At 51.2% G+C, this 26,045-nt stretch overlaps 11 protein-coding genes across 11 annotated transcripts; 6 read left to right on the top strand and 5 right to left on the bottom strand.

The window, feature by feature from the left end:
- Positions 1–12: 12 nt before the first annotated feature.
- Positions 13–2,943, bottom strand: AGOS_AGR179W (AGR179Wp; the record flags this gene model as incomplete). Its single annotated transcript, NM_211907.1, has 1 exon — positions 13–2,943. One exon carries the CDS (start codon positions 2,941–2,943, stop codon positions 13–15), a length of 2,931 nt encoding a protein of 976 aa, NP_986845.1.
- A 730-nt stretch (positions 2,944–3,673) lies between these two features.
- GTB1 (Gtb1p) lies at positions 3,674–5,653 on the bottom strand (the record flags this gene model as incomplete). Its single annotated transcript, NM_211906.2, has 1 exon — positions 3,674–5,653. One exon carries the CDS (start codon positions 5,651–5,653, stop codon positions 3,674–3,676), a length of 1,980 nt encoding a protein of 659 aa, NP_986844.2.
- A 734-nt stretch (positions 5,654–6,387) lies between these two features.
- On the top strand, positions 6,388–7,845 carry MFB1 (Mfb1p; the record flags this gene model as incomplete). The annotated part of the gene is made up of 1 exon (NM_211905.2): positions 6,388–7,845. The coding sequence occupies one exon, from the start codon at positions 6,388–6,390 to the stop codon at positions 7,843–7,845; it is 1,458 nt and encodes a 485-aa protein (NP_986843.2).
- A 330-nt stretch (positions 7,846–8,175) lies between these two features.
- Positions 8,176–9,381, top strand: BUR2 (Bur2p; the record flags this gene model as incomplete). Its single annotated transcript, NM_211904.2, has 1 exon — positions 8,176–9,381. One exon carries the CDS (start codon positions 8,176–8,178, stop codon positions 9,379–9,381), a length of 1,206 nt encoding a protein of 401 aa, NP_986842.2.
- A 269-nt stretch (positions 9,382–9,650) lies between these two features.
- On the top strand, positions 9,651–11,060 carry SPR28 (septin SPR28; the record flags this gene model as incomplete). Its single annotated transcript, NM_211903.1, has 1 exon — positions 9,651–11,060. The coding sequence occupies one exon, from the start codon at positions 9,651–9,653 to the stop codon at positions 11,058–11,060; it is 1,410 nt and encodes a 469-aa protein (NP_986841.1).
- A 78-nt stretch (positions 11,061–11,138) lies between these two features.
- On the bottom strand, positions 11,139–12,326 carry ADY4 (Ady4p; the record flags this gene model as incomplete). Its single annotated transcript, NM_211902.1, has 1 exon — positions 11,139–12,326. The coding sequence occupies one exon, from the start codon at positions 12,324–12,326 to the stop codon at positions 11,139–11,141; it is 1,188 nt and encodes a 395-aa protein (NP_986840.1).
- Positions 12,327–12,700: 374 nt separating this feature from the next.
- On the top strand, positions 12,701–15,148 carry RAD9 (chromatin-binding protein RAD9; the record flags this gene model as incomplete). The annotated part of the gene is made up of 1 exon (NM_211901.1): positions 12,701–15,148. One exon carries the CDS (start codon positions 12,701–12,703, stop codon positions 15,146–15,148), a length of 2,448 nt encoding a protein of 815 aa, NP_986839.1.
- A 297-nt stretch (positions 15,149–15,445) lies between these two features.
- On the bottom strand, positions 15,446–18,772 carry ADR1 (DNA-binding transcription factor ADR1; the record flags this gene model as incomplete). Its single annotated transcript, NM_211900.2, has 1 exon — positions 15,446–18,772. The coding sequence occupies one exon, from the start codon at positions 18,770–18,772 to the stop codon at positions 15,446–15,448; it is 3,327 nt and encodes a 1,108-aa protein (NP_986838.2).
- Positions 18,773–19,415: 643 nt separating this feature from the next.
- On the top strand, positions 19,416–19,919 carry MPO1 (2-hydroxy-palmitic acid dioxygenase MPO1; the record flags this gene model as incomplete). The annotated part of the gene is made up of 1 exon (NM_211899.2): positions 19,416–19,919. One exon carries the CDS (start codon positions 19,416–19,418, stop codon positions 19,917–19,919), a length of 504 nt encoding a protein of 167 aa, NP_986837.2.
- Positions 19,920–20,060: 141 nt separating this feature from the next.
- Positions 20,061–23,426, top strand: SLA1 (cytoskeletal protein-binding protein SLA1; the record flags this gene model as incomplete). Its single annotated transcript, NM_211898.2, has 1 exon — positions 20,061–23,426. The coding sequence occupies one exon, from the start codon at positions 20,061–20,063 to the stop codon at positions 23,424–23,426; it is 3,366 nt and encodes a 1,121-aa protein (NP_986836.2).
- Positions 23,427–23,610: 184 nt separating this feature from the next.
- LEU1 (3-isopropylmalate dehydratase LEU1) lies at positions 23,611–25,941 on the bottom strand (the record flags this gene model as incomplete). Its single annotated transcript, NM_211897.2, has 1 exon — positions 23,611–25,941. One exon carries the CDS (start codon positions 25,939–25,941, stop codon positions 23,611–23,613), a length of 2,331 nt encoding a protein of 776 aa, NP_986835.2.
- Positions 25,942–26,045: the final 104 nt, after the last annotated feature.

Raw genomic sequence — 26,045 nt, 5'->3', positions numbered from 1 at the left:
TACTTTCCAAGTTCAATTAAGAACCTCATCTAACTCTATAATACGTCCGTTACCGTTAGTGTGACCTATGATCTCGTCTAAGTCAGCGAGGGCACTCTCACTAAACAAACCGTTTTTCGTAAAGCGCAAGTTTCCTGCAGCTGCCTCTGCGATGGACTGCCGCCGTCTTAGCGCTGCGCCTGAGGCTGGGTGGTCATTTTCATCATATGTAATTGGCGCTGTCAGCGACGCTAGCATGTCAGCGTCACCTGCACAGATGGTCAGGCCGTCATCATTACCTGCGACAAGATCGTCGCTATCGCGCGCCAGTAAATTGTTGATACTTTCTAAGTCCATAGGTTTAGTGGAATTTCTCCGATGATGTGAGGGCAAAGCTAATGCAGTTTGATCCTGGGCCAGGATTGGATCACTGAGAAAAGAGTTAGCGTCGACAACCTGCTCGGTAAGTGGTTCGCTGGCTGGTGTTGGAACTCTGCTGTTATTCATATTTAGGGACTCCAGTTCGTCTCCATTTAGCGCCTGCTGTTTCGCTAGCATCGCTTGCTTGCGTTTCAGTCTTAATAACTTCTTTCTTTTCCGTAGCTTACGTCTGCGCTCATCATTTTTCTTCTGGAGCTCCTTCATTTTATCAATCTTCCGACGAGTACGCTCACTCCCAACATAACCTATCGGGAACTTCCTAGCTGAGAAAATCGGCAATGTATATTCCTCATCCTGATACATATTAACACCCTTGTTCCTGAAGGCAGATAGAGGAACTTTGGGCTTGTTGTCATACCAGCCTGAAATGGATACCTGGCCCTCCTCGTCATCCAATTCACTCATATTCAAAAGCTCTTTCAAGGTGAGTTCTTCTTGCTCAATACCTGTGTCGACGTCACTAGCAGAGCCGGCAGGTAGGCACCCGCAGCCCTGCTGACATGGTGCATCGTGAGCGTGAAGAAGTTGTTGTTCATGTATAAGTGGTAACAGCGATTTCGTCGAAAGGCCATCGATAATACTAAATGGCTTTGCATCTGTCTTCCAGGTACCCAGTTTTGGTGGTTTCAATCCGACGGTGCTAGCACTAACTACTTCCTTAGCCTTGGTCCCGATTTTCCTATTACGAGAATTGGGTGGGGGTAGAGTGTCATCTTCATCAGTAGACTCGTTATCAACATAAAGCACAGCATCTGTAGAGCCTTCTGGTGGGGTGAAAGAGTACTTACGGGGACCTTTTTCGTTGTCACTGTAATCACTGCTCCCCCTTTCGGAAGAAGAGCCATAATGGAAGTAAAAGGCGTCCGGATCCAGATCATCAATATCAATGAATACATTGGTAATGCTCGTATCTTCGTCTCTGTCCAGCTGGCCATCCGTATCACTTCCCCCATCCGCTAATTCCATATCAACATCACCGCCCCCTCCACTGTCATCGTCCGTTGGCATATGTGCGATGTCGAGCAAAATGTTTTCATATTCGTCATCGTCTGATGAATGCTCGCTGTAATCTAGTGCAGTGGTGCTCAACCTCCGCAAAGCTGTCTCTATACCTGTATTTGCAGCTCCTTTATTGTCCGCCTCCGAATTAAAAAATAGACCGAATGTGTAATCCTCTGATCCAAGATCCGGTGTCGCAGAATGCTCCCTTTTGAGACTTTTGGAGCGCTTGAGCCTTTCCTTTCTCTCAGAGTGCCTTGATCTTTTGACGTCTTGTTTTTTCCGTTTTTCCTCATTCAAGATTAGCGGTAGAGATGTGCTTAAGCACAGTGGCTGGTCACTGCCATCATAGTAGTACAAATTAGCAAACTTAGGGTCTTCATAAAAAGGCATGTCAAAATCGCTCATAATCTCATCATCGTATTCATCCTCCTCTTTCTCCTCCTTTTGTGCCGTCAGGGGCTCTGCGGAATTTTTCTGTTCGGCATCATGATCAACTGGATCTTCACCATCTTCGTGTATACTGCCATCAAAAGAAAGATTGTCATCATTAGCTAATTCTTGCATCATGTTTTGTTCCTCTTCATCAAGGATAACCATATCATCATCACCTGTCTCTAGACCCGTATCAACACCTGCTGAAGCCTCATGATCATCCTCGATTGTCCTGAAGTAGACATCTTGATCGAATTCGTACTCCGACTCCTCAGTTTCAGAGGGACGTGGCACGTTTAATTGATCAACACGAGCGTTGTTGGTGAATGATGGGAACTTACCTTTCCTTACAACCGTAGTATCTCCCACTTCTTCTCCAAGATCTTCATCCGTTCCCTCGTGTGACAAAGCATGCATAAGTTTGCTGGAATCCAGTTGTATTCCATCTCCCTCTTTAAAGCTAAATGCGAGGCCGGTTGCATCATTGTCAGACGAGTTTCTCTCCACGTCTGCAGAAAAAGGAGCCTCCGACTTGCCTCTCGAAGTTCTGGGAACTGTTTTCCCCCCGGTTTTTAAGGATGCCGAGCCCTTGGGCATCTTGCTGGGTGTCCGCCCCATTTTCATTGCGTTCAGCACCTGCAACGTCTTCTTCTTTCGTTCTGCAGTCAGACGCACAAAGTCTATGTCATCATCAGAACTGCTCATTGAACTGGAATCGTCACCTTCACCATCATCCTCGCTTTCGTTGTCCTGCATACCTGTTCCCTCGGAGGATTCCGTGCTATCTGAACTAGATCCTATCGCGCTGTCACCTATAAGCCTCCCGTGCTTGCCCTCACTATTATCTAGATTTCGGCGCCCCCGTGCGCTATTTCGCGAGGGGTTCTTGTATTTCTCGCGGCGCCGTTGGCCCTCCACGTCCGATAGGTCTGACAGCGACGAGTCGTCGCTGGAGTATAGCAGACTAAACCGCCGCGGGCGTGGATTCAGCTGTACCTGTTTCAGTCGCTGCGGTAAAGTACCCAGCGCCTGCGCGGCCGCCTCGCTAGGCGGCCGCGTGGTCTTTCGCGGACTTTTACCTGCGGCCATCTCCTATACCGTCGAGCCGATTGTTGTGTTGTCCTACACTGCAGCACACCTTCGCGGTAGAGCTGCCCTGTCTGATTGGAGAGGCTCTTGCTCTGCTCGGTACCACAGTCCCGTCGTAGGCCCGAATTGCCTGTCCCCAGTAATTTCAGCTATTGCTATTGATCACCAACTCAAAATCGCTGCACAATTTTCGTTTACTTGACACTGTATAAATTGCAGCAACAATGTTTAGCAACAACTAGGTCTTCAACTGGCTCGAAACGCTCGTCTTCAGTTGCAATATCCAATGACTTCAACTACTTAAAGTCTGCGCATCTCATGCTATTAAAATTTTTCTGATGTGACTTTTCTTTTTACCGATTGCTGCTTATATAATTAAGAATCATGTGACTAGCATCAGCTCTTATCGATAGCCGCCCACGCCAGGTATGGATGAAGCACAAGGATCAAACAGTCCAACCACCTCTATACTTCAGCAATGACCTAGCTGCCATGTATTTGTAGTCCCAGACACTTGCAGCCGTTGCGGTACCATAATGCTCTGACTGCGAAATGAGAACGTCATGCGATAAAACGATAGCGCCGGATGCGGCGCGAATCAAATGCAGGTGTAAAGACTACAAAATGGGCTCACAAGAATGGGGCTGTAGTTACCATGACTACATCTTTGCTTTTCATAATGAGCATTATGTATCGAGAAAAGGTATATAGGAGCTCATGCCTATAATTTCTAGGTGGGTTTGCTGTAGGCAAAGTCCAAGGCGCAGCCAAGTGGCCCACTGAGCTCAAAGAGGTACTGGCATGTAGAGGGTTCGTGGACAGCAGTGAGCTTGTACTCGGGTCCGCAGAGCACGAACACCTCTGCCGACCGGTAGGGGCCATTCCAGCACTTGTGGCCGTTGCCATAGGAAAGTAGAAGGCCGTTGTGGATATCTGGGAGGTTTCCGAGCAGCAGGTCATGACCAGCGCCCGGGGAGTAGTTGCTCAGGTGACCGATGAGGTCCACGTCGGTAGCCCGAGTCTGCAGCTGGTTGATGTAGGCATCGCGTGCACGCTGGCTGACGAGCTTGAAGTCCTTGAAGTGGCCCACCAGTACCACTGAGCGGTCGCGGTCCTGTACCTGGAGGATGCGGCCAGTGTCCGGGTTGAAGCAAATGTGGTACGTGTACTCGTCAAACTTGCTGGAGATGCAGAAGTCGTCGAGTTTTTGCAAAAGCTGCTCCGTGTCCTTCAAGAGCAGCTCTTCGTGGGTGTAGGTGTGCTGGGACTCCATCTCCTGTTTTGCAGACTTCCACTGGCGCTCGAGGCTGTCGCGTTTTTGGCCTAGGTTCTTGAGCGTCTGTTCAAGTGATGCAATTTGGGTTTTGAGGCCGCTGTAGCTGCTAGATGGAGCGATGTAGTCTCTGATGTTGCTTAAGTGGCCCCACAAACCACCCAGGCTGTCTGGCTTCTCGAGGTTCTCCGTTTCAGTAACCACAAACCTGCCAATGGTGTCTAGCTCCTCGACCAAACGAGCAGGTATTTCGTAGTCCAACGATTGAGTAGGGTACCTCTCCTGGTAGCGCCTGTAGTCCCTGACAGCAGCTATCACGCCAGAGTCCTGAAAGTTGACATTGTACTTCGCACTAATCTCATCCATGATCCCGCGCAGATGAGCCACTGCCGCCAGAATATTGTCTTTATCGCTGATCTTGGTTAAGACCATGCCACGTGCAACATGGAACTTGGGGATTACGTCCTTGATGGGGGTAGCGGTGGCCTTCCCATCAAGGAATAATTCTTCCAACTCAGAGCCAAAGTACTCCCGTAGTTGGCTGCCCTGCATGGTGACGAGCCGGGGCTCGTATCTATTCCTCCCGGTTTCGGTATCTGAGTAGTCAATGTATTTTTCCATATTTCTGTTCACGAAATTGTCCCGCAACTTAGGATTGTATGTCGTAACCAGGGTGTCTAGTATGTGGCGTAGTTCCTTATGGGCCCTAGCAAGACGCTCAGAGTTAGCGAAAACCTCACCAACCGCGTCTGTCACATATTTGATATCCAGCTTGTTGAATTTGCTCGCAGTTGGGTTATCCTGCGCCAATTTAGATTCGTAGAGTTTTAATACGTTGGCAAGCGTGTCTTTCTGCTGTTCAATTTCCCGTACCACAGCAGACAGTTCTTCCGCCAGCTTGTTCGCCCTCTCAGCTGTGGACTCCGAAGTGATGCTATCAACTCCGTAATGTTGACGCATTTGCACTAGGGCGTCACGGCCCTGTTCGTATGTAGCCAGTTCCTGTGCCAAAAGAGAGTCATATTCTCGCGCTAGTTCGCTGCAGGTCGCTCCCCGTAGATGTGGCTCGGGCGATACTTCGTCCGAGCAATCACAGCAGTCACACAATCCATCCTCAACCTTGTAGCCTGCAATATACCGGGGAATAAACCCTTCATTCCGGCAAAAGAAGCGGGAACGACTACCACATGCTCCAGTACCGGGCTCATCGGAGCCGTCCGGACAGTCGCAGTAATCGTCGTTAATCTGGTTCACGCTGAGTACAATTGAGCTGTCATTTAGACATGTCCACTGAGTCTGGTTATGCGCAAGTCCTTGGTATAAATGCTGATCTTCAGGTGCCACGCCCCTTACGTTATGGGCACGGACAACGGATGCATCCCAGACGATTGCCACAAGCGGAATGAACCAAAATACCTTCCAGCTGACCCCATGCATCCTCAAGATGATCCTGTGGTATAATGCTGTTTTCTCAATGCTAGTCTGCGTAGCCTTGAATCGTACGAGATCATGTCAAGGCGACGATGTGCGGAATCTGTCGAAAATTAGAGTAGAAGAAGTGGGCCCAATTCAATGAAAGGGACAGCTAACTACCCGGGGCCGAGATACCAACAGTGGCAATGGGTTCCATTGGGGTATCTGCTTGCTCAGCTTATATTTCAATACATGTCACGTGCTTCCCACGTGACAGTCACGCTACGTATATTTCAGGCAAAAGCAAAATATTGCGACCAGCAAAGGTCATATAGGAAGCATTAAGCACGCCCACGACTACTGAGATGAAGCACGGATCGAACATTCGCAGGGCAGAAGGTCGATTATAGGAATCCAGCGAAATATAGAGTATTACTACCAGAATAAGAAGAATCATATAGGTGTTTCTGAGACACGAAAGAGTTAGAACTTGATATCGCAGGTGCGTGGCAGAGCAGAAAAGACTTCTGTAGAAGTAAGGCCTGTGACATCAGTAGGAGTAAGCAGGTAGGTCTTAAGGCGTAGGAAGGCAGATTATTGTCTCTTGGGAGGGACGAGCTTTTAGGACGTTACGGCAGCACACGAGTCGGTATTTTGTCCGACGGGGGCAGGGCACGGAAAAGGGTCTTTGGGGTCATACCGCGGCGTTAGCGTCTACACAGAGGTCTCCAGTACGGTAAGACACAATATAGCTAAAGATGGGGGAACTGACTTCGCTAGAACAGCTTCCGTTGAATATCATACTCCAGATTCTCACATATTTGAACATCCAGGACCTGCAGAATGTGTCACGGACGTGCCGCACTCTCCGCGTGCTTTGCAACGAAAGTATTGCGTACAACCGCTACTTGATAGAGTGGACGGCCGATAGCTGGCGGAAGCGCAGGCTAATGTACAGCTTCCTAGCGATATGCAATAGCAGGCGCAACATACTACGGATGATGACCAACTACAGTCTCACCATGGCAGAGGCGCTCGGCTACGTGCACGACCGTGTAAGGCTAGGATACAGCGACCTGGTTTACATTCTAGACCGGTCTCGCCAGGGACTCTTCAAACTGGGGACAGAAATAGAGGCGGATAGTGCAAAGGAGGCGCATACTGCAGGCGATAATGAGTCTTCTGAGCTGCCCGACACAACTATGACAGAGCTGCTGGGGGATCAGCTGGAAAACGAAAATACGGATATCAGCTTTGCGATGGCGTCTGGGATAGAGCCTGGCGACCAGGAAGACGCGGACGAGTACGACTACTTCACTTGTCCACAGAGTCCAGGTTCTGCCTTGGGGGTTCGTGTGAATGCATTTGAACCCCGGAGTAAAAAAAGGGCTCGCGGCGATGACGATGGCATGACCTACCTAAAGATACTTCAAGGCTTTCACAAGGTTTCTTCGAATACGTGCGGAACACAGCGACAGTCGCTGTTCGACGCAGCGCACGACGAGGTACCCGTGAAGCAGAACGACGAAAACTGTTCCGATACTGATGCAACGCCAACGAAGCCTTACACTGGCTATGCTCATCGCCCCCGTCGTTGCTCATCCAACGCCAACGAAACCTCACTTAGCGGGCCCTGCTCGCACGAGCTATTATCTGGGGAGTCTTTTCACTATTCGCCCCACTCATCTCATGGCGATTCAGTAAGCTCCATATTCTCGGACACACCTCGGCTGTCTGACCCCTGCAACTCGCGTGGCTGGACGATGGGCTTCGAGCTCGACCACATTTCAGACGGGAACTTCAGCGGCTCGGACTCCTCCAGCTCGGATGAGTACATCAAACAACTCCAGACCTCCATGAAGGTGCGCGAAAAAGCCGTTCTCTTCGAGAAGTTAATAGCCAAGGGCACCGAGAAGGCGATCACCAAGAAATGCCCTGCAGAATCCGCGGATGCCAGAAGAAAAATATCCCAGTCCTATCTGGAGGAACTACATCGTTGCAACACCGCCTCTACTCTGCCTTCTCCAGATGAGATAATCGCTAATAGTAAGGATTGGGACAGGTATGGGAGCCCATTTTTCTTGGATCTCTGGGAAGCAGGAAAGACATCTTCTCGGAAACACTCGCTTGACGCAAGCCGCCGCAACGCTCCTCAAAGAAGGCAACTAAAAGCTTTTGTCACTGACGGCAACAGAATATGCTACGAGAGACTATGATTTTTAGGCCTTTATTCACATACTACAGATGCGAAATTTTGGGCGTCTTGCCTGCGGCCTGCAGCAGAAACACATACACATCTTGTTCGATAGTAAAGCGGACTCGTGGGCATGGCCCAATCTCAAAGTTATGTATTTAGCGACAGGGACTCATCTTCTGTAACACTAAATGATACTATAACTATATAAATACCCCATTCAATGGGGCGTTACCCGGATATTTTGAAAAAACTAGTTGCTTTCAACGCCAGTCATCTTCAAATAAAACAGCGTTAGAGCTAGCCACTGGAAGGATCCAACGCATAGGAAGGCCTCTGAAAACCTCAGAAGATGGCTGAACCGGATGTGAGCGATACCAATACTGCATTAAAAAAAAGTGGGGAACCTGGGATGGAACTAGAAAATAATAAGGCGACCAGTGGGGCGGTGGTTACCGAAGCAGGGTTTAATACACGCAAATTATGGCCTGACCTGATAAAACTGCCATCCAACAGGTGGGTGTACTCATGCAAGGAGATAGTGGACCGGCTGGGCACCGATCCGAAGGCTGCGCAGCTGACGAAGAAGAAAATGGAGAAGTGCCTGATGTACTTTTACATGATCAAGAAGAACCTGCGGCTGTTCGACCACACATACACGGCAGCGTGCATTCTGTTCTTTCGGTACTGGTACATATACGAGCTGCCACAGTCGCTGCAAGACTGCATTCATCTCTCGCAGGCCATTCTGGCCACAGCGTGCAAGGCAATGGAGAACAACAGACCACTAGATATGTACGTGAAGGCCACCTGCGAGTTCATGATGAAGGATCTGGCACAGCAGCAGCGCGGGCGGCAGAATATGGATAAGCTCAAGTGGGATGTGCGTGACAAGCTGGTGAGGTACGAGAAACAGCTTCTGTGCCAGTTTGGATTCGATCTAGACCTCCAGAACCCAAAAGAGCTGATCGAAGAAATATTTAGCGGTTTCTATCGGTTCAATCGTGATAACATAATGGACGAGGAGTTCAAGAAGCTGTTCCCAAAGATCCTAGCTGAGGCGCGAAACTTCATTATCCAGGCCGGCACGCAGCCAGTTTCACTCCTCTGCGACGGATACACTTTCACAGCACTGGCACTGCTGTTTGCTGGCTTGCAGTACAAACGGAGTACAGCCCCTAACTTCCGATTCCCTCGACATTTCTTCCAAGAGCGATTTCCTATTCGCATCACAGGTCCCATGATAGTGAATCTATTCACTGATTATAGGATACTGGAGGACAATTTCTTTGACCTCAAGAGCAACAAGGGCGATAAGCTAGAAGTCACCAACGAAGAGGTGCAAAGCCTAATAGACGAGGAACCCACCGATGAAACAGTTCCTAACCCCTACGACTACGAGCTCATCAAGGACGGCGTATGCTCACAAGAGTTTTTGGACCACACAGAAAGTAAATTGAAGGAACTTACAGAGAAAATTATTAGTGAAAGTCTGAAGAAAAGGCCAGTAATAGACGACAATACTCCCAAGGACGATACGAAAAGGGTGAAAATGTGACTTGACCACATTTTGACATATTAAGTAACTAGTTATGCGTATTGTTTGTTCATTTCTGTCATTCTGCACTTTGTGTCGCTGAGATTTCGTGACACTTATTCTGTCAGTGCATCTTAGAAGAAACTGTTATTGGCAGTAAACACAAAAGCAGATATATATCGTGCATGATAGAAGCGTGGATCAATGTTTTTGGGTTTGTATTCGTAAGTTAATTCTTTATCTTCTGCAAATCCCGCTAAGCACCATCATAAATCAGCAAGTCAGCAAACATGACTTCACAAGAATCGAGACACAACTATCAGGTGTTGAATGCAGAAGAGATTCGTAGGCGTAAGAATGCGAAGAGAGGTATCCAATTTTGCATTATGGTTATTGGAGAGACTGGAAGTGGTAAGACTACTTTCCTAAACAATTTGTGTAACAGACAAATCTTTGTTGAGGACGAACCTATAGATCCAAGCAAGGCTCATATGAACCCCGGACTAGAGATCTTCACCCATCAGGTACAACTACATGAGGAAAACTCCACACCTGTCAGCTTGGACATTGTATTGGCTCCCGGGTTGGGGGACAATATTGACAACTCCAGAATTCCTGGCCAGGTCGTGAAGTATTTGGAAACACAATTTGATGCCGTTTTGAAGGAGGAAATCAGGATTAAGAGAAACACTAGGATAACTGACACAAGACCACATGCTTGTTTATACTTCATCAGAGCCACTTCCAGAGGGCTAAGAGAATTTGACACCCAGTTGATGAAGGAACTATGTACCAAAGTGAACATAATCCCCATTATCAGTAAAGCCGACTTATACACGGAGCAGGAGCTCATCTTAAACAAGAAACTAATTATGAGAGACATCAAGGCTAACAACATCAAGATATATGATTTTGCGAATGATAAGCTTGAAGACACCTTGGTGCCAATTGATGACTTGTCCACCAATGGCAGTAATTATGACAATATGAGCGATGGCGGGCACAGCTTTGGCCGGGCTGGATTTGAAGATGGAGCCTATACTAGTGAAGTGAACACTAGCACCAGGATCCAAGATATGCTTCCATTTGCTATTGTCAGCAGTAACAAGAAGAAGCAGTATCCAAATGGCGAGGTGTATCATGTGAGAGAGTACCCATGGGGAGAAGTGAGAATAGAAGACCGCCTCCATTCCGACTTTATTTACTTAAAGAGTATTCTATTGGGTTCACACCTACAAGACTTCAAGGATACGACACATGATGTTTTGTATGAGAACTACAGAACTGAGAAGTTGATGTCTAGGAACGAGGCTGCTTCTTCTGAAGCCGCTGCTGAGTCCACAGTAATGACCTTTACTTTGGGGGATGATGGGTCATGCGGCAATAATACAATTGGAAATATGAACTCCATCAGTATGAACCATGGGTCCAGTTATGTCTCGCTCGGAGGGAAGAACCCCTACCACGATGACGAAGAACATGAGACGATTGCTTTCAACAGCCCGCTTAACAATGGCAACCACGAGGATAGCCACGTCGCCACTAGCCGCACTAACAGTAGACCTCAATCGAGCGCTTTCGCAAGTGACTACACTGGAGGACAGGAAGATTACCTACAGAATCAAATTCAAAAGGGCAGACCCCAAGCCTACAATGCAGAGTTGGATTATGTGCCTCAGGAAAAGGGAATCATCATTTAAAAGCTCAGCGCTACCGGCCTATGTTATTAGTATAGTGTAGTTATAACTATATTCAACGTTGGCATAATATTTGTACCTTCATAGTGCATTTAATAACTGAGCTAGATTTTTGGGTAAAGGCCCCTTATGTTCCAAATAACATTGCTCCCAGAACTTTATCAATCCAAAGCTTGCTGGAGGCGGCACATCCCCCATATCAACCTCAGCCGACCTTAACTTATTAGTTGCCTTCATTCTTAAATTTGCAATGAACAAACTACATGAATTCGTTTCGCCCTTCGAAGGCTCATAGCCAGAAACCTTTTCCACCAGGACAAGCTCTCCAGAAGATTTTACGAGTACTATTGGGCAGCGGGAATCCTTGAGTTTTGTACGTGACCACACAGCTAAAATTTGCCGTATAAGGCCAAAGCTACTATCGGTCATTACAGGATTTGTCGAAGCGAATTCCTGAATCAGCTTCCCATTCTGTCTTGGCAGCGAAGCAGAGAAATGCTCCAAGACCTCGTGGAAGAAGTTTAAATGCGCTATGCTCACACCTCCGAGGAACAACATGCCCATCAATATCTTACGAAGACTCAACAACACCGTCTGCCGGTCCCCCTGCAGCGAGAGTGTCGCTGCAAGAATGTACTTGCGGACCATGGAAAGCAAGTGCTGCCCATTGGGACGGATGCCACAATCTATGCTATGCCCATGCTGGAACCCAGTCACCGTCCCCGCAAGTACTGCCATGCTCTCATAGGCCTCCCCGAACACAAAGAAGAGCTGGCTCATCACATACAAGTCGTCAGCAGTCCGGTATGTCATATCGTATGAAAACGTGCACTCCAAGATATTCGTGAGGAGCCCCTCAATGAGGTCCAATCGACTGCTTCGGCCGCGCGTAAGATGCTCTTTTGGCTTGCGATGCGCCGCCGTCTCGCGCAAAAGTGCCCGCAATGCATATAGTGAAATAGAACGTTCGTAGTATAGCGAGTTAACAATCTGCGACTTCAAGAACTGCGAGTGTTTGCGGAGTTCGTGGATGAACTGGAGTAGCCACCGGAAGCCCTGGAACGCCGATCCGTAGTGGCTGTCGCACATATCTAGGTACACCAAAATGCTCTTGATCATGATAATGTGGTCCACCTCGTACTTGGACGATGATATTCGCCGCACGAGGTACTTGGGCTCGAATTCGGTGTCCGGTATGTAGACCATCGTGTCATTGATGCGCTTGGTGACCTCCGTCCGGTCGATCTCCTGGAACCTCGGCATCGTCATAATAAGCTGGAACCACGTAAACCACGGATCCTGGTAGTCACACCCCTCGCACCAGGTATTGTGCCATTTCTGCACCAACTTATGGAACTCATCTTCCTCTATTATCTGTATATCGATTAGTGACGCTCCTACGAGTCGGTTAGCGTCATATGCACTCAGGATCACAAAGGGTATCACTTCCCACCGTGTTACCTACCTGTCATGGTTCAACTCCAACTTTTAAACCCTTGAGATATTCACACCTTAGTCCTAAGATGGGTATATGATAGGGAAGAACGTGCTTTTCAACATATGCTCCACAAAACTTGTATCACTACGACAAGGAAAAGGCAAGGTAAGCGCTCGCTGGCGCCACGCAAACCTGCGCTGAAACTATGGAACCTGTAGCTACTCCTAATATGTCTGGCGATGATATGGACGGGCAGCTGGCGGAGCTGAACGTCGCGGATCCTCAGTATGCGATGGGCTCGCTGCATATAAAGTATAATGATAGGACGCCTGACTTGGATCGGGTGACGCACGTGCTGCGTCAAACGAGGGCCAACAGCAGTGTGGGGGATGAAAACTTGTTGGAGCGCCTCTACGCGGGTTCAGAGGAGGATACGCCTGAATCGCAGCGGGAAACACTGGAGGGACAGGCATACAGGGACATTGCATCGTCCCCGAGTAAGATCGGGCCCGATCAGGGCACTTGCAGCCGCGTGCTGATTCCAGCCTCGAGCATTGGAAGCGGTGGTAGACGCGTGGAGCGGTGGTCGACAGCCTCGGACGCAAAGCGGGTGATGCGGGCGCCGGGCTCCTCGCCCACGAAGTACAAGCGGCCGAACTACGCTGCCGCCAACCTATATGGCCCGTCCACGCAGGTGATTGAGTCGCCGGTGCATGTATCTGCGCTGGGCGATCAGACAACCGTCGCGGATGCGAGCGCGAGCACGGATAAGGTTGTTCTACGCTTTGCGACTATAGCGGGAGGGCCGCTGCTGCCTCCGTCGCGATCTTCGCCGCCCGCTCTGTCAGATGATGCAATTGATACTCCCAATCCGGATGCTGAGTGCTCTCCCGGCCGGATCACGCCCCAGCCGGGTCTTGGCGCTGTATACAGCGATGCAGAGACCAGTACGCAACTCTCAGAAAAGGCGGAGCCGACCGACGAGTACGAACATGCAGATGATAGAATGAGGGAATCCACAGCCACTTCCGCGGGGCCGCCTCATGCGCGCAAAACGCGAGCACGGCACCGCGTCACCTCGAGCGACGACGAATACGAGTATCGGCACGCAGCTTTGTCTGCATCGGAGAACGATGTTTCTGGCACTACTAAGAAGCTGAAATTAGATGAAGATAGCTCTCTGCTGAGGGAGGACAAGAGTCTTCTCAACAAATATGACATCATAGACGATAGTGCTGTGTGGTGCTATTCGTCGAACTTAACGTATTACCCAGCGAAGCTTCTAGTATCCCATACCAACACAGCGACCTCTGTGGTGCTATTTAAAGAGGGAGAGTACGAAGTAAGTAGCGAAGATTTACACTACTTGGATTTACGAGTTGGAGAACAAGTCATCTGCAATCACAAGCTGTACGTCGTGGAGGCGCTCGAGAAAAGGGATTGCTATCCAATCACATGCGTGAGGGGATATGACACTGTGTATTTGAGACAGGTGCTCAGAAGTGGCAAGTCCACGCCGGGGGCTATTTGTAAGCCTCTAATGGACATCCAGCTGTCCCTGGAACAATGGGCTAGACGCCACAAAATCCAATTGGAGGAGAAGAGTTCGTTAAACAGCACTGCTAATCCCGAAGAGTTACATCGAGTGTCAAGGAGGCGCAGGGCTTCTCGGGTAGTACGCCATACATCCCGTAAACTGGAATCATTTGATGGGCGTATAGGTCACACAGACGTTAGTGGATCATTGTCAGAAGACGACAATCCTGACGCTCCCGAAAGGGCTGCTTTAGAATATGCAACCTCCAGGCAACTGCCTCCAGCTATTTCTGCAGGCAATCAACTATTTGAAAAATGCCTTTTTGTCATCACCGGCATAGAGAGGAAGTATGCAGCGTACATGACTGAGCTCATTCATTCTTATTCTGGAACGGTAATCTCCAGTTTTTCCGAAAATCTTGACTATGTTGGAAATACGTTAAAGTGGAAAAAGCGAGAATACGAGGAGTACATATTCGCCTGTCTCATTGCAGATCAACATCTTAGGACACCCCGGTATTTGGAAGCGCTCGCACTTGGGTGGCCTACGCTACATTGGAAATTTGTAATAGAATGCATTAGTAAAGGCAGGGTCTCGTTGGAACACTCTATCTTTCAATTTCTGTTACCCGCTGGCGAAAGTCACCGCCTTTCCGTAGATTCGAGATCCAAGAAGGGCGTGGTGAAGTCTGCCAATATTTCGAAGTTCTACAATGGGCTCTCCAACCAATGCACTATGGGATATCAACTGGAGACATACAATGTTCGACAGCTGGAGAAATTTCATGTTATAATCCTGGGCCACTCTGACACAGATAGTTTTGTCGAGTTCGTGCTCTCATGCTTTCGTGTGCGGAAATGGGAGTATGCGGAGTCGATTTCGGATATATCGATGCTATTGAAGGCATGCCAAACTAGATTTGATCTCTTGGTGTACGTAAATTATCCTGACGTACAGAAGAGTGATCGAATTAAGTCAGATTTGATTGCGATGGCTACTAACGAACGTGCATTGTCAGACGGACCGAATCAGGTACACATTGAAACTCGTGAGTGGCTAGTGCAGACAATCATAAATGAAAGTTGTGGCTGGAGCAAGGGAACTGCGATGCCTTAACTTTCTCAAAACACTCATGGGTGGTCAAAAATCAATCTATTCAGTATATAGTATATCAAAACATTAAACCAAACTAGGCGCCCAGAATATTGCCAAAACATTGCACTGGAGTATTAGTATGCAGAGAAGTAGCAATGGGCGGCTAGCTGGTTACGTGGCATTCACGGATGACTTATAGAAGCCCATTAATCATCTTTTAGTGACAGTAAGATCAGACATTAAATAACGTATCGAATTTTAGGGGAGAAGTCATCACACTTGCATTAGTATACCGCAATAATTCGCGGACCACATCAGTTAATACTGGGCATGGTTTCTAAAAAGCGAAACTGGGTTCACATTCAGTGTGTTTTGCAACATAGATGTACTCTCCTCATGCTGCTTCTCGGTTGAATAACCATGCTTCAGTAGGCACCGTTCCAGTATTTGGTAATTAGTTGCCAGACTCTTTATAAAGGATGACCGAATATGAGCTTCATTAACATGCAGGAAAAGACACTTGGCAATCAGTATATATTTTTCTGCTAAGTGATATCTGTCTGTGAAGCTCTGCTTGGTGCTCTGCTTTCCAGAAGCGGACTTTTCCTGGTGGTATTTTAGTAGGTTCAATGATGAAAGTGTTGGTTTCGGCGAGTTCATTGGGGCCGAGTCTGGCAATTGTTGTGTGGTATTCGGGTTCGTAAATACAAATTCATTAGGGGCGTTTTCCGTCATCGACAAAAAGTTAGAATCATTGAAGGAATACACTAGCACATTGTTTATTAGTTTTTCTAGTTGTACCACATTAATATTGGCGGTATTGCCCTTCGTATAATGGTCATGCGATATAGGAGTGTTGTTTTCGTGACCACCTGCCATCAGCACGTTTGTGGACATATTCGAAGAATAACCGGTCATATCACGGTTTAATGAGGTGAAGGACGGGTTCTTCCATAAACTTGGGACGTCGAGATCGGGACCAAGGAACTTGGCAAATTCGAGCGGAAACAAGGCCGATAGTACAGGAATAAAAATACCGTTTGCAAGTTTTTTTAATTCCGTATAAATACAGAGTAACTTAAAGTTTGGAGTCCGTTCGAAATCCATGATAAATTTAACGATCACGAGGAAATTGACATAATAACAGTGCATAGCCAACACAGAGACCCTTGAAGTATCAAACATAGAATTATCGTTAACATCAACAATAAATGCGATATTCTGGATAGAAAAATTCAGGGCCACAAGGAAGTCCGTTATAAGTTTATATGAGCCATTTGACAAGATATTGAACTTTGCTGAATCCAAATACGTTTCGAACATCATCTCTAGGGAATGTCCACCTATATGCCAAGCGAAGTTTGGATCAATAGAGTTAAAGAAAACCATGCACATCAGACCATTTTTCAGAATAATCGAGTCTTGCGACAAAGGTTTCACTGGGTCGAAATTAAATAATGGAGGAGTGACAGACGAGTTTTCACCTGGAAGAGAAGGCGTGGCATTCAGACTGTCGGATGCTTTACTGCCAAAGTATTGCAGGTTAAGCTCCAACTTTTTGGTATCGATTTTTGTTAAAAATATGTGAAACCCAGACTGCGAGCTGTTGAATTCGTAATATAGCATTGTGCGCGCTAGGTATTCTGGAATTGAGTGCGCCCCCGATGTGCTGAATGTGAAAGTCTGGTAGAACTTGCAGAATGGCAGCGTATTCTTTTTTTGCATAACAGGTCGCTGAGTAGAAGCAAGCGTTGAATGACTTGTACTAAAATCAAGCATAGCCGAGTTCCATGTGTGTTCATCGTCGGGTATCAGAACCAGATCCAGGTCGGATTCCATCAAAAATGCTGGAGATTTGATATTATGGAAACAACGGAGCATCTGACAAAAATTATAGCAGAATACAACTGTCCGGATGGTGGATTCCATAATGATGTAGTTGGCTGGGCAGCCAAAAGATGAATGGTGTGCAAGTGACCCAACAATGGGAAGAAGGTCTTTCCGTACCATAGTGCACACTGCATTCACTTGCTTCAGCAAGGTGTTCGTTTGTACCTCCGAGGCCTTGTCCCACGGTTCTAGGAAAATGGAGTACATTATGCTCAGCGTCAGCGATTGAGTCAGCCACAGGTTACATGTTGGCAACTTGGCAGCGTTACGTGTTTCCAGATATACGTGCAGGATGCGTCGCGAGATTTCGTACATCTGCTCCGACGTAGCCGCGGGCGCGTCATGCGACTCATCGCGGCGACTGCGCAGGTACATAGATCCCGTTGTCGCGGCAAGCATCGGTAGACACACAATGTTCGAGCACTGCACATGCGAGTCGTCCGCGACCGCAGCATACTCCATGCCGCCATACACGTAGCCGCGGAACGTCGCAACGTCCGCCCGCCACAGCTGCGGGTGAATGAACGGGTAGTGCGCCGCGAAGTGCTCCATAAAAAGCGACAGGTACATGTTCAGTTCCGCACACGACGGCAGCTCGACCGTGCTCGCCCGGCCGGACCCCTTCCGCACGCAGTAGAGCGCGTAGTAGTCCAGCGCAGACAGGCACATGCTCCGCATCTCCTCGGTGAAGAAGCTGCAGTGCACCGCGCCCGCGTCCGCCTTGGTCGTCGCGCCCGCCGACTGCTGCGAGCAGCGGATCACACTCGCCGCGTCCGGGTTCTCCATGCCGTAGAACGAGTAGCCGCTCTGCAGGAAGTCGAACGTGGTCACCATCTCGTCCGCAGACATCTGCGGCGCGGCCGGCGACAGCGCGCCTTCGCCGCGCGCCAGTGGCAGAAAGCGGAACTCGTTCGTCGCGCTCACCTCCGACATCTCGCGCGACCGCGGCGGCGACTGCCGCGCGCCGGCGCGCCCCGCCGCCGGCGACGCCCCCTCCGACCCCTGCCACTCCGGCGCAAAGCCGCCAGCCAGCTCCCCGTACGCACCGCCCACCGGGAACGGCTGCGCAAACAGCGACCGCGTGTGCGTGGCCTGCCACGACAGCGCCGACCGCGGGCTGCAGCTCCCCTCCTCCGGCGTCCCGTCCAGCGCCGACAGGCTGTTCACGTCCTGCACCCACCCGTTCGCCTCCAGCGCCGTGAACGTCGACGGCTCCTGCGTCAGGTCCACCGGCAGCAGCTGCGGCGTCGAGAACTGCACCTTCTCGCCCCCCCCCGCGCTGCGCGGCCGCACCGACGCGTAGCTCTCCCCGGACTGCGCAGAGAACGACAGCCGCCGCCGTGGCTTGCCCGCCGCCCGCAGCCCCTCCGCGCTCTTGCGCCGCCGCACCGCCCGGCTCAGCCGCTGCCGCGGCGGCGAGCCCTTCTTCAGCAGCGCGTCCCCGCAGCTCCCCCCGTGCAGCTTGTGCGCGTGCCGCAGCAGCAGGTCCCGCCGGCTGAACCGCCGGTCGCAGATCCCGCAGATATACGGCTTCTCGTTCGTGTGCGACCGCTTGTGGCGGATCAGGTGCTCCTGCCGCGCAAACGCGCGCGTGCACGTGTGGCACACAAACAGCCGCGGCTTGCCGCTCGGCGTCACCCCGTTGAGGCGCAGGTTCTCCGGCAGCTGCGCGAACCGCTTGTTGATCTTGGAGTTCATGTTGTTCGACGCCGTGATGATGCCGCCCTCCTTCGTCGTGGTAAACGGGATGTCCATCCTGTCCTACTACTACACAGACCCTTTCTACAGCGGCTGCTGCCCCCCGGCCAGCGCCTCTATATACAGCCGAACCCTCAGCGCCACTGGCCCGCAAATAGCCTGTCTGCCGCGCCCTAAAATTTTTCTGCGTCCGTGCTGTGTCGCACCGCTGCAGCTGCGATGATGGTGCTGAGCGGTCGGCGAGGGGCGCGGGGGCTGCGCAGAAGGGGCCGCAAATACCGAGATGCGCTGCGAACCACCCGATGACCAGTGCACGTTATGGCCGGAACCGTACCTCTTTCTTTTCTGAGGCGTGAATCGACGTGTGTCGCCGTTTCTGGCGGCCGCGCTGCATGGCGCGATATGCGGCCGGTGGTGCAGGCCAGGGCAGCAGACGCATCCGGCAGTGCCTGTGCCCGCGGCGGATATTGCGCCGGCGCTGGCGGCAGGGAGGTCATGTAGAGTCACGGGCAGCGTGCGGCCGGCCGTGGGACGCGAGGCCGTGACGGATGACGTGGTCCGGGGAAACCGGAACTTCGGAGTGCAGCGGCAATGCGGGGCAGCCGGGGGCGAGACGGGCTGGCTGCACGGCGGGGGGTTACCCGGGGCGGGGCGGGTACTTAACGCGGGCGGCGGGTGGGGACGCGGGGACGCGGGCGGCATGGCGCGCGAGGGGCTAGTACGGGACCTAGTGTTCTACAAGACGTACCACAACAATTCGGCGAACGTAGCGATCCATGCGGTGTTTGTGCCGGGGATCCTGCTGGCGACGCTGCGGCTGCTGCACGAGGTGCGGGCCGGGGGCGTGAGCGTGGCGGACGGGGTGGCGGCGGCGTACACGGCGTACTACGTGCGGCTGCACGCGGGGGCCGGGGCGGTGGCGGGTGCAGTGCTGGCGGGGGTGTGCTGGGCGCTGCACGCGGGCGCGGTGCCGCTGAGCGCGGGGCAGGCGGTGGCGCTGTTCTGCGCGGGGTGGGGGTTCCAGTTCGTGGGGCACGGGGTTTTCGAGGGGCGGCGGCCGGCGCTGGTGGACAACCTGGGCGGCGCGCTGGCGACGGCGCCGTTCTTCGTGCTGTGGGAGCTGCTGTTCGCGCTGGGGCTGTACCCGGCGTTGCACGCGCAGGTGCAGGCGGCGGTGGACGCGGAGCTGGCGCGGGGTAAGTAGACATGTGTATGCAACGGCGGGTCACGTGATGTGTCACGTGGCCGAGCGCGCGGGTTTCACCGGCCCCTTTTTCAGGCGACGATCTCTCCCTCCACCTGCCAGGTGGCAGCAGGACGCAACGGTCAGTGCGGTAGAGACACCATGACGATCTTCCTGGGGGTGTACAAGGCGGTCTACGCCTACGAGCCACAGAACGAGGAGGAGCTGGCGCTGGAGGAGGACGAGCTGCTGTACTTGCTGCAGAAATCTGAGGTCGATGACTGGTGGACGGTGAAGAAGCGCGTGCTGGGGGGGGACATGGACGAGCCGGTGGGGCTGGTGCCGAACAACTACATCGAGGAGGCGCCGGTCGTGGGGCGGGTGCGGGCGGTGTACGACTACGAGGAGGCGCAGAACCCGGACGAGGAGCTGGTGTTCCGCGAGGGCGACGAGTTCGATGTGTACGATGACCGCGACGCGGACTGGGTGCTGGTGCGGAAGCGCGCCGACGGGTCCGTGGGGTTTGCGCCGGGCAACTACGTGGAGAAGGTCGGGGCCGCGCCGGCCGGCGAGCGCGCGCCCGCGCGCGCCCCGGCGCTTGCGGCGGCGGCGGCGCCGGTGCTGACGACGGCGGCTGCCGTGCGCGAGCGGCCTTTGCAGGAGCAGCAGCCGCGGCGCATCGCGAGCGGGAGTTCCGAACGCGACGACCGCCCGCTCCCGCGGCTTCCAGTGCGGACAGACTACTCAGAAGACGAGGAGGCGCCTCCGCCAAAGCCGGCGCGCCCGGAGCAGCATTCTGCCGCCAGCGCGGGGAGCCAGCCCTCGTGGGCCCGCGAAGAGGCCGCAGACAGCATCATGGATATCTCCGGGAGCTGGGATGTACAGGAGATTGATGGGCGCCGCAAGAAGAAGGCCAAGCTACAGGTGGGCAGGGAAACTGTGCTGTTCTGTCCCGCAGACGGGGACATCAAGAGCTGGCCAATCAGCCATTTGATTAGTTACGATAACGAAAAGAAGCATATTTTTCTAGAGTTCAAGGACCCGTACTGCAATCTGGAGCTGCACGTGGGCACTAATAGCACGGCGATCGAGATAAAATCTCTTTTGGCCGAGATGAAGGCCACTGTCAACCCTGGGGCACTGCGGGAAATCGAGGCTGCTTCGGTTGCTCCAAAGAAACGTGGTATTATCAAGTACAACTTTTTTGGCGAGTCGAGCGATGAGCTGACAGTTAAGGAGGGCGATGTTGTCTACATTCTCAACGATAAGAAGTCTGCTGACTGGTGGATGTGCGAGATAATCGGAACAAGTAGGCAGGGTGTTATACCTGCTCAGTTTATTGATGTGCAGCCAACCGAGGCCAGGAAGTCCTTGACTGCGACTATCGCGGGCTTGAAGGATGGATCAAGTGCCTCATCACAGAAGGGATCGCAGCTTGGCGATTGGAAACAGGATGTAGACCAAGACAGCTCTGAGAGGAGAAAGAGTATGTCTAAGAAGAAGGAGGATAAGAAGTCTAAAAAGAAAAAGTTTCCAGATCCCAAGAACACGCGTATTTGGGTAGATAGAAGCAACACATTCAAAGTCGAAGCCGAGTTCCTTGGGTTTGTGGATGGCAAGATTCATTTACATAAGGTCAATGGTGTGAAGATTGCTGTGGCAGCAGAGAAGCTATCCATGGACGACCTAGCGTATGTGGAAAAGGTTACTGGCACTTCGCTCAACAAGTACAGGCCTGAGGTCAAAGCACCGCCAGTATCTAAACGGAATGATGAACAGGATCAAAGGAGACAACTACGTCAGCATGAGGACCGAGAACGTGAGAGAGAGGAGAGGGAGCGTGATAGAAGACTGCGCGAGCGTGAGCTTGAGGAGCTTCGGAAGGCGAGAGACTTGTTGGACGAAGAGCGCGCTAAGCTTCAGTCAATGAAGGAAAACTCGTCTCAGAGGCCGAGGTCTTCAGGCTCCGAACAAGATTACGACTGGTTTGAGTTTTTCCTCAACTGTGGTGTTGATGTGAGCAACTGCCAGCGCTATACATTGAAATTCGAGAAGGAGCATATCTCGAAGGAAATTCTGCCCGACTTATGTCCTCCAATCCTGAGAACTTTGGACATGCGCGAAGGAGATATCATAAGAGTCATGAAATACCTTGACAATCACTATGGCCGGACTTCACAGTCCTCTAGTAGCCCACCTGCTGATTCCAATAACGCAAACGTTCAGACTGGCCATGGCCTTTCTGAGCAACTTCTGCCTATTCAGACCTCTACTAAAGACGATGACGCGTGGACTGTCAAGCCAGCAGCGAATACAGAGTCATCTTTACCTCATTCTAAGAAGGAGTTTTCAGGTTCTTTCCAGGACTTGCTGGACTTAAAGCCCTTGGAACCGAAGAAAAAAGAAGAGACACCGCAACCAAACTTGAAAGACTTAGAGAGCGTCAAGACTGGCGGTTCTGCCAAGGCAGCGGCGCCAGTTCCACAGGCGACGGCCGCTCCATTAGATCCGTTCAAGACAGGAGGTAATAATTTGCTACCTACGGCCACAGGAGGTGTATTGCTGATGCCTGTGCTGACAGGTGGTCTTATGCCATTGCAGACCACTGGCGGTTTGATTCCTCTTCAGAGAACTGGTGGCTTTGTGATGCCGCAGACTACATTTGGGCAACCTACGGGGAACATACTTCCTGTTCAAAAGACGGCTAATGGGTTGATTCCTGTGGGAGGGGGTCTCGTACCGCAGACAACCTTCGGTGTAGCACCATTAAACGCATCGTTCACGGGCGGCAATATCGCATTTCAACGAACTGGAGGCATGGCTACAGGCATGGTTCCTCAAACGTCTTTCGCAGGCCCAATGAATCCGGTTATGACAGGTGGCATGGTTCCTCTGCAGAGAACCGGGGGCTTTATGCCAAATATGATGCCCCAAACATCGTTCAGTACTAATCCTATGAATCAAATCTCCACTGGGATGATGTCCTCTCAACTCACAGGAGGAATGGCCATGGCCGGGCCTCAGACTTCTTTTGGCATGCCTGCCATGAATCAAACATTTACGGGTGGTGTACCTGGTGTAATGCCACAAACTTCATTTGGGATGGCACAGATGAACCCTGGATCATCCAGTGGGATGATACCACTTCAACGGACGGGTGGTATGCCAGGAGTATTACCGCAAAACTCGTTTGGTAATGCGCCTATCAATCAGGCACTGACTGGGGGCTTGTCTATGGGCACATTGCCTATGCAAACCACCTTTGGAGCTCCACAGCAAATGACTGGTTTCCAGCAAAATCCAATGATGGGTATGCAGAATACGAGCGGTATGACCTCTTTTCCAAATACGTCCTTTGGCACCGCGAATATCAACCAATTATCAAATAACATGCAAGGTATGAGTCTGAATCAGCAGCAGGTGCCTTTGCAGAATCAACCAACAGGTTTTGGATTTGGTAATGGTCCACAACAACAAAAACAGGCCAACATATACAATGCCTCTGCTGCGAATCCGTTCGGATTTTAAGTAAATGTGGTACATTCCGTATTCAGTGTATAATTTAACCTTTAAACTGCCACTGAGCAAGTTCTGTTACCTTAAAAGATACTGTGCCATAGAATAGAATTACATAAATAATAAATAATAACATATAAATAGAATAAATAAGCTTAATTTAGAATACTCTGGTCGAAATGGGCAGGGTATCTTTCTACCAGTCGTTCGCCGCCTGTGGCATGGAAGTAGGTTTGCTGTGAGAAATACGAGGGAGAAGCTTCGAGCCGCCCTCGAGGAAGGAGAAGTCTCTCCGCCTCATCGCTTCATAGTCAGCAATAAAGCGCTCCTTTTGAAGCGTTAGCCCAATATCATCCAGACCATTAACTAGACAATGCTTTCTGGATGGCTCAACGTCAAATTGGGTCACAAGAATATGTCCCTCACCATCTGCGATCTGCTGTGCTGGTAGATCGATAACAAGCTCACCTCCCGCAGAGGCAATAGGGTATAGCTTCTCCTTAATCACGTCTTGAGGCAACCTGATTGGGAGCAGCCCATTTTTAAAAGAGTTGTTGTAGAATATATCACCGAACGAAGGGGCGATAATACACATGATTCCAAAATCTTTCAAGGCCCATGGCGCATGCTCTCTAGAGGAGCCGCAGCCGAAGTTAGGACCAGTGACAACCAATGTGGTTGCTTTGCGGTAAGGTTCCCTGTTTAAGACAAAATCCGTGCCGGTGACCTTTCCATCAGCATGCTTAGCAAACCGCCAATCGTAAAACAAACCTTCTTTCAACCCTGTGCGCTTAATAGTCTTCAAGAACTGCTTCGGTATAATGGCGTCCGTGTCAACATTTGCTTTATCGAGCGGTGCTGCTATCCCCTGTAGTTGCAAGAATGGTTGTAAGCCTGCATCCGCGGATGGCGCGGAGCCAGGGGATTGCGTAGACGAGTTCGAAACTGGGATGTCGTTGACCTTTTCCTGCTTAGCAACATCAGAGAGCTCGGCAGATGGCGGCTCCTCCTTTGCGTGTCCATAGTTCGCCTCTTCTAAGGTGGAACTGTCCGTATCATGTCTAACCTCCACTTTCGGAGCACTGCTTTCCTTGAACTCGAATTCTCTTATATCCACAAAATGCCCCATAATGCCTGCAGCTGCAGCCATTGCTGGTGACATAAGATGGGTACGCGACAAGCGCCCTTGCCGCCCTTCGAAATTTCTGTTGGAAGTCGAAGCACATCTTTCTTTTGGACCCAGGATATCTGGATTCATCCCCAAGCACATGGAACAACCTGCCTCTCTCCATTCAAACCCGGCCGCCTCGAATATCTTATCTAGCCCCTCAGCTTCTGCCTGCTTCTTGACTAGACCCGAGCCTGGCACCACCATTGCCCGCTTAACGGTGGGCGCTATGCGATGGCCATCGACCACGGCAGCCGCAGCTCTGAGGTCTTCAATTCTCGCGTTGGTGCAAGACCCGATAAATACCTTGTCAATCTTAATGTCTTTGAGTAGGGTGTTTGGCTCAAGGCCCATGTATTCGAGCGCAGCCTCCATACCAGAGCGCTTGATAGGGTCGGATACATTTGCTGGGTCGGGCACAGCGGCGTCAATCGGCAAGGCATCCTGCGGCGACGTGCCCCACGTTATTGTTGGCCTGATATCTGCGCCCTTAACTGTGACCGAAATATCAAAGACCGCATCCTCGTCCGTCTTCAGCGTCTTCCAATACGTCACGGCCTTTTCCCACTCGGCGCCCGTCGGCGCAAGCGGCCGACCCTTCAGGTACTCGAAGGTAGTCTCGTCGGGCTGAATCATGCCCGCCCTAGCCCCGGCCTCAATCGCCATGTTGCACATGGACATCCGCGCTTCCATCGTTAGCTCCTGGATTGCCTGCCCTGTAAACTCTATCACGCATCCCGTACCGCCTGCGGTGCCGATCACCCCGATGATGTGCAGAATCAGGTCTTTGGACGTGATGCCCGGGGAAAGCGACCCCTCCACGTGTATCCGCATGTTCTTCGACTTGCTTTGGATGACCGTCTGCGTGGCCAGGACATGCTCCACCTCCGACGTGCCGATGCCAAACGCAAGTGCGCCGAACGCCCCGTGCGTCGACGTGTGCGAGTCCCCGCACACCACGGTCGTCCCCGGCAGCGTAAACCCCTGCTCAGGCCCGATGATGTGCACAATCCCCTGCCGTTCGTCGCTCATCCCGAGGTATGGAACGTGGAAGTCCTTCACATTTTGCTCCAAAGTCTGCACCTGCAGGCGCGAGTCCGCCTCCTTGATGAACGACTCCGTGTTGCGGAAGTGCCGCCGAGACTCAGTCGGGATGTTGTGGTCCACCGTCGCCAGGGTGCAGTCCGTCCTCCGCACCGGTCTCCCAGCGGTCTTCAACCCCTCGAATGCCTGCGGGGAAGTCACCTCGTGCACCAAGTGCCTATCGATGTACAGTAAACAGCTCCCAGACTCGTCCTGGTGCACAATGTGCGCCTCAAACACCTTGTCATACAGCGTCTTTGCCCCGTTCGTCATCATCCTAACTGCTTGTTGCTTCTAACTAGTTAGATAGATGTCTTAAATTTAATGTTCAGCTAAAAGCATTCGAGTGTGATACAGTAGTATTCAAACGACATATAAAT

Source organism: Eremothecium gossypii, chromosome VII (genome assembly GCF_000091025.4).
Source record: "Eremothecium gossypii ATCC 10895 chromosome VII, complete sequence".
Lineage (NCBI taxonomy): Eukaryota > Fungi > Ascomycota > Saccharomycetes > Saccharomycetales > Saccharomycetaceae > Eremothecium > Eremothecium gossypii.
Note: the sequence above shows the minus strand (reverse complement) of the source record. Positions and strands in the feature narration are given on the sequence as shown.